The sequence below is a fragment of the Dermatophagoides pteronyssinus genome, unplaced genomic scaffold, assembly GCF_027571235.1.
Source record: "Dermatophagoides pteronyssinus isolate colony J.1.1.1.1 unplaced genomic scaffold, Derpt_VIB-CSIC_2022.12 sq0010, whole genome shotgun sequence".
Classification (NCBI taxonomy): Eukaryota; Metazoa; Arthropoda; class Arachnida; order Sarcoptiformes; family Pyroglyphidae; genus Dermatophagoides; species Dermatophagoides pteronyssinus.
The window spans coordinates 406,519-418,553 of record NW_027461534.1 but is presented as its reverse complement, the minus strand read 5'-3'; the positions used below and the strand labels follow the sequence as shown (position 1 = coordinate 418,553).

At 27.3% G+C, this 12,035-nt stretch overlaps 2 protein-coding genes across 3 annotated transcripts; both read right to left on the bottom strand.

Moving 5' to 3' along the window:
• Nucleotides 1–1,666: 1,666 nt before the first annotated feature.
• LOC113794372 (uncharacterized) lies at nt 1,667–5,852 on the bottom strand. The gene is made up of 5 exons (XM_027344493.2): nt 5,207–5,852; nt 5,091–5,120; nt 3,508–5,011; nt 3,253–3,357; nt 1,667–3,088 (listed from the first exon to the last, which is right to left on the bottom strand). The coding sequence occupies exons 1-5, from the start codon at nt 5,676–5,678 to the stop codon at nt 1,960–1,962; spliced, it is 3,240 nt and encodes a 1,079-aa protein (XP_027200294.1). The 5' UTR covers nt 5,679–5,852; the 3' UTR covers nt 1,667–1,959.
• A 1,154-nt stretch (nt 5,853–7,006) lies between these two features.
• Nucleotides 7,007–11,446, bottom strand: LOC113794373 (uncharacterized). Of its 2 annotated transcripts, none has more exons than XM_027344495.2 (9): nt 10,586–11,446; nt 10,323–10,445; nt 10,123–10,245; nt 9,832–10,030; nt 9,585–9,661; nt 9,267–9,522; nt 9,036–9,187; nt 8,876–8,971; nt 7,007–8,821 (listed from the first exon to the last, which is right to left on the bottom strand). In XM_027344495.2, the coding sequence occupies exons 1-9, from the start codon at nt 10,601–10,603 to the stop codon at nt 7,469–7,471; spliced, it is 2,397 nt and encodes a 798-aa protein (XP_027200296.1). In that variant the 5' UTR covers nt 10,604–11,446; the 3' UTR covers nt 7,007–7,468. The 2 variants fall into 2 exon arrangements, with proteins under 2 accessions (XP_027200296.1, XP_027200295.1); XM_027344494.2 differs by having other exon boundaries at nt 9,820–10,030; nt 10,586–11,444.
• Between the last annotated feature and the right edge of the window lie 589 nt (nt 11,447–12,035).

Here is a 12,035-nt window from a genome sequence, read left to right as displayed (position 1 = left end):
AATCAATGTTGTCGAAAAAAAAATTTTCAATTGTTATTTTGATAGATGAATCTTTCGGAATCTATTCATTCTGTTTTGGATTCTTGTTATTGTTTTATATCGATGCACAAATATCTTCAAGATCGATAAAGGAAATTCCGGATAAAATCATAATACAAAGCATATTCTCTCCATTTCAAATTCTTGATTCGAATGTTAACATATAAAGAATTTATATTTTTCAAACAACCAAACAAACAAAAAATTAATCTGTCAATTTCAATCATATTCAATCATGTAAAAGTTGCTTGTAAAAGTTGCATGTAAAGCTGATGTATGTTGATATAATTATGTTATAATTTGAACAGAATTTCTCTCTCCCTATTTTTTGCCTATTCAATTATTGAATATAGGAAAATTTTGTTTTTTTCAGTTTTTCTCCGAAAAAACTGAAATTCTGTAGAATTCCGTTTACTCGGTTAATTATAAAGTCATAAGTTCATTTGTTTTTTTTTTTAAAAAAAAAGCTAAATTTGTGAGTTGTTTTTCTTTTTCTTTTTCTTTTTCTGTTTGTTTGTTTGTTTGTTAACTGAATGAAATGAAAATGAAAAAAACAAACATGAACATGAACATTTAACATTTAATTTTTGTTGTTGTTGTTATTCTTTATCTAAATGTTTTTTTTCTTCATTTTGTTTGCCATTCCTATTTGGACAACATTAAAACAACGACAACAACAACAACAAAATTTTTAGTAACGATCTTATGACCCGAGAGATCATTTCGTATTTGTTTTTTCTATTATTATTTTCATTTTGCTTGTATTATTTAGATTATTATTATCTCAGGCTCATTTGTATTTAGGCTCTGTATATATATTCTCTTTCGATTGTAGTTTTTGATCCCTGTTGATGATGTTGTTGTCATATTTTTTTTTATAACCCAGAATTTTTCAACAAAAAAGTAGTGAGGGATAAAAATGCCGTATCAGTTAAATGAAAATTTAAAAAAATGGAGAAATTAAAAACAACGAAAAAACGTTTATAAATTGAAATATTAACCAATAGGCACAAAAAGAAAACATCTTAAACGATTGTACATGGATAGAATTTTCAACGAAAGATTGATAAAATTCCAAAATAAAATGAAATGAAAGAAAAGATATTTTTCATTTACGATACCAAATAAGTTTATTGTTGTTGTTGTTGTTAAGAGAAATATTTCTTTGTAAATATCATCATCATCATGATGGAAGGGATGATTGAGAAAATGAACATATTTTTTCTGGTTTATTTCATTTCTCTAAATGATGTATAAAAGTTTTTGCTCAATATTCGGATATTTGTTTCAGCGTTATTTGGTACGGCAACTATCATCATCATCATAACGATTGATAAAAGTTTTTATCAATTTTCCGGCTTTTTCCAATATATTTCCTTTCATATAAAACATTTGAAGTTTGTGTGAAATGAACAGAAACAAACCGAGCAAACAAAAATGTGTTTTTTCTTAATCTTCTGATGATGTTTGTTGAAAAAATTTAATGATTAATTAAATTTACTTACTTACGAAAAAAATTGTTTATGAAAAAATTATCCAGAATTTTATTTTTCCATTCTATTTCTCTTTCAACAAATTTATTATCATTAACATCATTGTCAAAAAATGAAAACGAAAAAGTTATTAATTTGGCAACCTGAAGATATTATTATTATTATTATTTTTGTTACAAAAATTAAATGTAAAAAGTAAATTAAAACATTTTGGTTTTAATTTTGTATTTGTCTGTGTATGTGTGCGAATGAATGAAAATACACAAATGGAAAATATCTTAATATGTAATAGTTTTTTCCCCTTGGTTCCTTGGTTAACATTATTATTATCATCATCATCATTATTGGCAGAGAAAAATAAATGAGTGAATCTAAATTGAATTAGGTCAACGCCAAAGAAAAAAAAAGAAACATTCACATCATATAATTATATTATTCTAATAGTTGGTATTATTTGAAATAATATAAAATTCTTATCATTATCAATTTGTTTGTTGTTGAAAATTCTATAATATTCAAATGCTAATAGATTCCATTGATTTTTTGTTTGACAATATAAATGACGACCATTATGATTTGGAAAATTTTGTTGTTGTTGTTCGTTATTCATTAGCCAATCATCACCACCATCAGGATGATAATTACCAGTTTTTAATGATGATGATGGTTGTTGTTGTTTTTGTTTTTTTCGTCGAAATCTGACACATAGTTTATCATTTAAATTTAATTCTTTCGAAAAATTCATTGACATTGGTGATGATGATGATGATGATGAATGTTGAGATGAATAGTTTGATTGTAACGATTCGTATGGATGATTTAGATAATTATTATCATTATTATATTTTAATGATAAATATTTTCGACATTGTTCCATATTAACAATTTTGACGGGTCGATGATTTAACATATCTTGTTCATAATTTAGTTTAACAATAACACATTTATGTGAACTTTCAGCATTGCTTGAAGTTGTCCACCACCAATTTGAACTTGTCGAATATGAAGTTTTTGTTAAACAAATCGGCCTGATTAAATTCAATTTATTCATTTGTATACGTTGTTCTAATTTTAATAACGTTATTCGTTGTTGTTGTTGTTGTTGATGTTTTTCATTTAAATTATTATCATCAATAATTTGTTGTTGAATTGAACTTACACGAAATTCTTTTGATTCAATATTATTTGTACTTAAACGAACTGAACCAAGTATTATTGTAATATTATTATTATTATTATTATTATTAATCATTAATTTTGGATCGATTTGTCCATTAAAACATATTGTTTGTGCAATAATTGTATCCCATGTGATCAATGTACCATCACAATAATAATGTCCATTAATGTTAATTTTAGCATACCAAGGCCAATATCCAGGATAGGATTTTTTTAGTCCATCATCATCATCAGTTAAATTATTATTGATTGTTGTTTCAATAATGTCAACATCTTTATCAATGGTTAATGAATCGATTGGTATATGATTAATGCCACATTTTTCATTTGAACATTGCATATAATAAACTTGTTTACTTTTACATTGTATTGGATAGCTGTTATTTGTGAATGTTGTTTACAGTAATTTTATGTAATGACGACAAACGAAAAGAAAAAGAAAAAGAAATCAAAATATAAAAAATGATAAGAAAATCGAATAGACGAAAAACTTTTTTTGTTTTCAATCAATAAAATATATTTTTGTTTCTGTTTTACTTACGGTGATGGTAACGTTGTTCCAGGAACAAATCGTGTAAAATTAATCGATTCATCGTCCGAATTGAATGACGGTGTCAAAATTTTGCTCTCAATTTGTATCAATTTTCTTCATTTTTTTTTTTTTTTTTTTGATTTCACACACAAATTCATTCGATTAGTTGAAAGAAAAGCAAAAATAAATTGATATTAATCGTTTTTTTTATAGAATTAATCGATTATCATTTTTTCACTCAAAAAAAAAATAGGGTTAACTTACTCGAAATAATTTTCCTCACATATATTATGTCCTAATATTGGTGTATGATTATCATAATTATAGTAACCATGATTATTATTACTATTACCATTATCATTATTTCGAGTTTGATTCATATTGAATGTTGTTGTTGTTGTTGTTGTTGAATGTTGTTGATCACTACATACAAATGAATGTTTACCCTTTGAAATAGCACCTAAATATCCTTCATTTATTATCGATATGGTTGTCCATTTAATTAATTTTTTTGTATGAATTGATTTTGATGATGGTGTTGTAACCATTAATCGAAGACAATTAATTTCATCCACACCATTTTGACAATCACGTATATTGTCACATGTTTGATTCATTGTTATACATTGTCGATTACCACAATGAAATTTTTCTATATTATTATCATTCGTTGAACAATATGTACAATTTGATTCATCACTTTCATCTAAACAATCAAATATACCGTCACAGATTTTATAATGTTGTGATTGTAGACGAAGTTGTTGTGCACAATTTGGTTTATTATGACATAATTTTTTCTTTCGTTGATGATTCCAAATACCGATGATTTCATTTTGATTGTTTCCATCACTATCATCATCATCATCATTATCACCAAAAATACCAACACTGTTATCATTGGAAAATTTTCTTATCATTTTTGGAAATTTTGAACATGTAATTTTTTTCAATAATTTTTCAGGTAACCATTTTTGACATGAATCCAAAAATTCTTGACAAAAATTTCTACATGGTAATATAATCATATCATCATTATTATTAGCATTACATTCAGGCTGTAATAAATTACAAATAAAATGTTTTGATAATGAATAACATTCAGAATCGATCAATTCTTTAAATTGTATAAATTCTTCTTCAATTGAACTTAAATTCCAATGATTAAAAAAATTTGGATATGATGTTTGATTATATGGTAAAAAACGACAATATTGAAGATCAATACGGCCACATTTTCTTGGTGGTGGTATTGGATCCGTTGGTAAACCTTCAAGCATACCGGGAAACAATGATTTATGATTCCATGGATTTCCCGATGCAGAAGCCATAGAATATTTTTCAGAACCACCACCACCATTCATTATGCCGGATCCACCAATCCGATGAAATGGATGCCAACGTCTTTCTTGTACATCAATCGAATTATGATCAACCATTAAATTTTCGAATATCTTTAATCGATTATTTACAATTTCTTCAGCAAGTATTAAATAAATATCTGATGTTTCAACATTTGATGATTTATCTGCTGAAACATGTACATTTAAATGTATAATTGTTTCAGATGGTGAATTTCTTTTTCGTTCAAATGCAATTATTTCTGTTTTAACAAATGATCTACTAATCATACTTTGTTGAAATAGATTATCAATACGTTTTTGTAACATATTTGAAAATTGACGAAATTCATTTGAATCAACATTTTCCAATTCACTTAGAAGAAAATCCTGATTACGTACAACAAATTTTGCTTTAAATACACGTTCTTTAATAAAAAGGGGAAAAAAATAATGTACGATAATTCATTACAAATATTGATACATAATTAATTCTCTTTTACAAACCTCTTAAATGTTTACCATCGAAAAAATTTACTAATTAAAAGAAGGTAAACAAACAAACAAAAAATCATTAAATAAATACTGAAATACTAATTGTTTTAATTAAAAAAAAAACTTACAATTATAATAAATACCAGACATTAATGCTGTTACAAGAAAAATGAATGCAATAAAAAAACACATACAATTACATGGTGTACAGAATTCATTCTTATGCCAACGTAATTGTTGTTGTTGTTCTTGTTGTTCAATAAATTCGATAGGATTGAAATCCTGTATCGATTGTTGTCGTTGTGGAATAATCAATGTATTCTGATTTGGATCACCAGCCGTTATAATATTGTTCATATCAATTAATTGTGGATGTTGTTGTTGTTGTTGATGAATTGTAGATGTCAATGTACCTGGTAGATTCATAGATTGATAATGAACATGTGGCGGTGGTATCGTTGCTGCTACTGCTGCTGCTGATGTTGATGATAATGATGATGATGGAAACGGTGTAACCGTATAAATATGGCTATTTTTCAAACGATTTCGATTACGATTTCTTGAATTTCGTTCAATCGTATAATGATCGTTTTGAGACATGTTTCTTCTTTTTGGATTTTATTCTTTCAACCAAACTTCTTAAAAAACAATAGAATCGTGAACAATTTTTCAAAATTCCTTTTCATTATTCGATCATCATTTGTTTTCAGGTAAATCAGTTTGTCAAATCACACAGTTATTATTGAAAAAATAATGATGATGATGATGAAAAATGCATTTTTTTTGGACAAATAAACAATTCATAAATCTTAATATATTTTTTTTCTTCTTCTTCTATTTCTCTTGTCTTCTCTGCTTTCTCTATAGAAATTTTGATGGAAAAAAATGAAATAAGTAAGAAATACAAACATAATCTTTCATGTGTAACGATATTTGTCGATTTTGTTTTTGTTTTTTTTCTTCAAAAATGTTCTCTTTTATCAAGTTTGGTTAGTTTCGTTTCAGTTTGTTTCAGAAAGATCTTTTTTGCCGTGATACCTTTGAATATTCACCCAGTTTATTACAATTGGCTCTCTTTTTTTTCTTTGCTTTTAAAATTGTATTATGCAACCAGAAGAAATAACCAAAAGAAAAAATAAATTCAACCAAATTCAAACATACAACCAATCCGTTATTCAAAGAAGCGTAACGTGTTTTTATTTTTTACTTTTGTTCGTTTGTTTGAAATGAATTCAACTATTTCATAGATTTTTTTTCAACTATGTCAAGCAACAATGAAAAATGAGAGAAAGAAAGATGGAGTATGACATTTTTTTTCTGAATGTTTGAAAGAAATTCATCGAATTATGCATTGATAATTGGTGGCCATCATCATCATCAACAACGATGATAATAACCATTGACAAAAAGACCATTGTCAAGACAAAAATCAAAAAATCAGCCAAAGTGTAACAACGAGGTTACAATAGAGAGGGATACCGAAAAAACAGCAAAACGAATCCAAAAAAAAATTAAAATTTGTAAATAGAATTTATTTTTAAAATCATTTATAATGTTGAATATTATTAAATATTTTTAACCATCAACAACAACAACAAATTTTTTTTTGTGTGTTATTGTAAATTATCTTATTTGATAATTGATTTTCAATCAATTATACAATTTTTTTGAATATTTAAATTTCTCACAAATGTCATTATAAATGGACTTTATGAATGAATGAATGAATGAACGAAATAAAATGAAATGTGAACCACAAAAAACAAAAGAAAACAATGATAATCAATAAGATAAGATGTTGTGTGTGTGTGTGTGTGTTGATTAATGTTGTGTGACTATATTGAAAATACAGGGCGGTAGGTGTGTGTGTGTTTTAATGTACCATCACAATGATGTTTGTTCATTTACTATATAAAACCAACAGTGAATTTGATAAACCAAAACAAAGAAAAAAATGAAGATATTTATTTAATAATCAAATTATAACAATAAATATCGAAATTTGAAAACGAAAAAAAAAGGAAAAGAAAACAAACAATCCATTAAACAATGAAATCAAACAAAACAAAACAAAACAAAAATATATTGATTGAATTTTAAACAAGAATAATTATATTGGATAATGGTGATGATGATGCGGAAGAATTTAGATTTGCTTTTGCTTTTGTTTTTTTTAATGGGTGTTGACAAATGGTTATAATGAATGAATGAATATTATATACATTGATGATAACACATTTTGTGTATTTAGAGGCTTTTTTGTTGTTGTTGTTGTTGTTGTTGTTTGAATTACAATGAATTTTCATTCATTTTGTATTTTCAATTTGTATAATTATAACATTTTTTTAAAAAAACAATCAAAAATTTCATTCGAATCAAAAATTTCTTTTTCAATAATGATAGCTATTATAATTGGCCATTGATGCTGTTGATGTATCATTATTACCGGATGATGATTGTCGGTTATTACCACCAACATTATTACCACTTGGATATGATATTGATTCGATTGTATTGGCACGATAAGCACCACTACCATATAATTGTTGTTGTTGTTGTTGTTGTTGATGATGACCATTATTATCACTTTTATTTGGCCGTCTTCCTCCACTACTAATTCCACTATAATCAGATTCATCAAAACTATATGAAACACCTTGATTATAATTTAAATATGGTCTATAATATTGATGAAAACTTGATTTATCTGTATAACTTTGTGATGTTAATGGTTGTATTGGTTGTCGACGATAATTACTTGCACCAACACCACTAGCTAACCATTCACTACGATCACGATATTCTTTTTCCAAATGGCTATCTAAAACTATATTATTACCGGAACCATTTGGATCAATATTATCTGGATCATTTACGATTCCGGTATATGGATCCGATGTATAATTGTATGGATGATGTGACTGATGATTTGGTGGTGGTGGTGGTGGTGGATATGAAGAAGAACAGGCATGATGAAGGCCAATACCGGTGTTAGAAATTTCATCCTCATAATAAGGATTTGTTAATGTTTGATTATTAACATAAGAATTTGTATATGATGTTCGAGATGATGATTGTGGATGAGGTTGTTGTTGTTGATGTGGATGATGTTGATGATAATCTCTTGATGTGCGTGAATGCATGATTTGTGTTGAAACGCCACCAATATTTGGATCACCCGAATTATATGGATTATATTGATCAAATTGATGACCACGTTGTTGTTGTTGTTGTTGTCGATATCGATCAATATCTTGAATATCATCATCATAATCATATAATTGTTGTTGTTGTTGTTGATCATAATTATTATACATCACATGTGCGTGATCACCGTAAAGCTGTTGTTGTTGTTGTTGTTGTTGTTGATGATGATGAGAATGATGTGATTGTTGTAGAATCTGATCATTCATTATATTATCATTTCGATTAGTTTCATCTTGTGGATATCTTTGTTGTTGTACTATGTTTATAGGATTAGTTTGATGAGTATTTACATTATCAATCAAATGATTTTCTCTCGATTGTTGTTGTTGTTGTTGTTGTTGGTGTGTTTGATTTTTATTAATTCCAACTGGTTTCATTGATCGTTTTCCAATGTTCGTTGCTAAAATTGTATCACGTTTAGCTGATGATGCTACAATTGGTGGATGTGTAGCACGCCAATATGATTCTAAATATTCTGCTAATCGTTCACAAACATCTTCCAATTGATTATCATCTAACACCAGATCAAACATTTCCTTTAAAAAAATCACGTTAATAATGAAAGAATAAAAAATTAGCCAATAATTTACCGATGGACATTGAGCTAATTTTTCGGAAGCAACAATCTGTACATTAAGACTACGACTTTGAGATTTTCCACGTGATTTAATCAAACGTTGTAAAACCTATCGAATTATAAATGGAATCACGTTTGTTTTGAAAAAATTATCAAAAATTATCTTATAATACCTTTGTTGATGAAATTTTTAAATAAACATTGATTGGAGCTAATGAAGTTTTTGATAATTGCGAAGGATGGTTTATAGTATCACAATCAAGTACAACTAATTGCATAGTTCGAGCTAATTCAAATATTCTTTCGATTTCGGCTTGAACATCGGCTATTTTTTTGGAAAAAAAAATCAAATCATAAGGTTAAACATTAATCCAGGAATGAAATAAATTTTAAAAAAAACATACATATTGTTGATGCTCTTGAATTGATTCGACCATGATCAAGTAATGCTTTTTTATTTGAATTAACTAAAGGACGTTTGGCAAGTGAAATATCGGCACTCACACGTGTTATAATGATTCTTGATTCAAAACGATGTTTAATAAAATCGAATAATGCTTTTTGCATCATATCAGTTACTTCATAACCTTTTAATGATGGACCAATCAATACAACTGGTCTCATTGAAGGCACAACATCATATGGTGGAATATTTTCGGCCTAATAGTGAAAAAAATTATCCAATTATTCTGAATAGTTGTTAATAATTTAAATAGAATAACCTTTTTGAAAAATGTTTTTCGTCTTTCTCTTGATGTTGGTGTTGAAACGGCTGATTTATTACCTCTAGAATCATCATCTATAAGTTTCAAATTAGGAGCACAAGGAAAACAATAAAAACAGAAAAAAAATCATCAAATGTTAATCCAAATCAGTCACTATAATAATATTCTTTTTTTTCATTTTCATTTTTCAAAAAAAAGAAAAAGAAGAAAAAAAATCTAAATTCTATGAGACCTGGTGTCGAACCTCCAGAGGATCGTGAATGTTCATCCATTTTTGATGATGAATTAAATCGATGTAATAATAATGAACGACCTTTATGTGTATGATGATGATGTGATTGTTGTTGTGTACGTAATAATTCCAATTTAACTGGACTTGGTATAAAACCGATTCTAGTACCTTCTTTAACCACACGTCCAATCCACCAATCATTATTATATTTCTATTATTTAGATAAATGTTTTTTTGTTTTAAAAAATGATTATTTTACAAATATAAAACAGTCATTTTAATCATAAATAACTATCTACCTACCTCTTTAATATGAAGAAATTCATTTGCATTGAATGAAAGGCCATAACCAGGGGCAGGACAAGTATCTTCAATAGTTGAATCAAATGAAACATTAGTGCGTACAGCAAACGCTACAGGCTTTATCTATATGGATAATAATAATAACAAACAAAACATTAGCTTCCTATTTTTCTATTGTTTTTTGTTCAAATGATGAATACTTGTGCTTTCTCTAGTTGTATTAAGGCTTGTTTTTCAGCTTCACGTTTGGACAAATTTTTTTCATCAATATAATCAGTATCGGATAATGGTTCACTAAAACTGTAATTTGAATCGTTGCAATCCTGATTTTGGTTTTGGTTTTTGGAATCGTATGATGAAAAGATGAAAATCAAAAGAAAAAAAACAACAATGAATTGGGCGAACCCAGAATATTTTAAAAATAATAGTATTTTTTTGGTGCAAAGATATAACAAAAACATACCGTTTGAATCCAATCCATGTGGATACAACAAACAAAACAAAAAAATATCACCTAATTGGATAATGGATTCATTTGATTGATGTTATTGTAAATTGATTGACTAAGATTTTTGTGTTTGTTTGAATGGATTACATATTTTTCTATCGTTTGATTGAACCAAATGAATCAACAACAACAGCGAAATTTTACCAAAAACAAACGTGTGAGTTTTATTTTATTTTATTTCATACATAACAACAACAAAATCAACAGAATTTGATAATAAAATCACATTCAAATGGACAAAGGCAGTTGAAAAGATAACGACAATAACAAAAACAACAACAACACGAATAAGTGGATGATGTTAATTTTTCGGACAAATAAACAAACAAACAGAATTAAAAATGATCAATGAAAAAAAAACAGTGTTCAATAGATGATCCCGTAGTTTTGAAACTTTTTCTTTTGATTCGATTCTATCATGATTATATTATGAAATGTTTTTGTTTTCCACTTGTAACAATTTATTTACGATAATTTTTATATATAATATACACATACACACACACTTACATATAGATTTTACCATTGAAATACTCACACACACAAACACACTATACGTTTTTTTTTTTATTTCGGGAACATTTTGGAAAAATTAGGTGACGAACGAACGAAAAAAAAAATTATACTAAACTGGATCAGTAGACAGTGGATGGTTGATAGAAGATAAAAACGGCGCATCATCAAAAAACCAAATAATATTTTCGATAACAAAGGAAGCGGTATTGTTGGAACCCAGGAACTAAACAACAACCTACCGACCATGATATATATGATTAACCGGTTGGTTGTTGGATCGAAAATAAAATGAGGGAAAAAAAACAACAACAACAACAATAATGATAAAATAGTAGTAGTAGTAGTAGTACAGTAAATGGAACAATATTCCAATATTCCATGTTTTACAAATGATGAATCATGTAAATTATTATTATTTTGGGCGCTTGATTCTGGGAGCCATATTAAGAGAATGAATGAATGAATGAATGATTTTGTTATTTGGTACGGAAAATGTAAGTGTGTTCCGTGTGTGTGTTGTCTGTCACTATCACTCACATTTATTTCAGCTAGCTCGCTTTTTTTTTCTCTATTTTTTTCGGTTCCATTGATTTTGGAATCGGTTGTAGTCGACATCGTTCAGACTATGTGGGTAAAGTACAAATAAAAAAAGAAAAGAAAAAAAAGGAATAATATTTCCATTTGAAAATTCTCAACTCGACTTGTATGAATTTCTATTCATATACTTTGAAACATAATGTATTTCGATTCTTGTTGCTATTGTTGATCAAGGGAAACATTATCATTCAAATTCGTATATACGGATGAGACATACAAATTAAAAAAAAAATCCCAATTCCAAAACATTTAACGCCATCTGTTGTTCGATTTTATTAATCGTTTTGCAAAT

Bases quoted from the DNA above. Each gene is read 5' to 3' on its own strand.
- LOC113794372 (XM_027344493.2), bottom strand. From the start codon at position 5,678: ATGTCTCAAAACGATCATTATACGATTGAACGAAATTCAAGAAATCGT. The intron at 5,012-5,090 runs GTTTGTAAAAGA...TTTTTATTAAAG, and splicing joins CGATGGTAAACATTTAAGAG to AACGTGTATTTAAAGCAAAA. The intron at 3,089-3,252 runs GTAAGTAAAACA...CACAAATAACAG, and splicing joins GGAACAACGTTACCATCACC to CTATCCAATACAATGTAAAA.
- LOC113794373 (XM_027344494.2), bottom strand. The intron at 10,246-10,322 runs GTATTCATCATT...TTATCCATATAG, and splicing joins TACAACTAGAGAAAGCACAA to ATAAAGCCTGTAGCGTTTGC. The intron at 10,031-10,122 runs GTAGGTAGATAG...TCTAAATAATAG, and splicing joins AATTTCTTCATATTAAAGAG to AAATATAATAATGATTGGTG.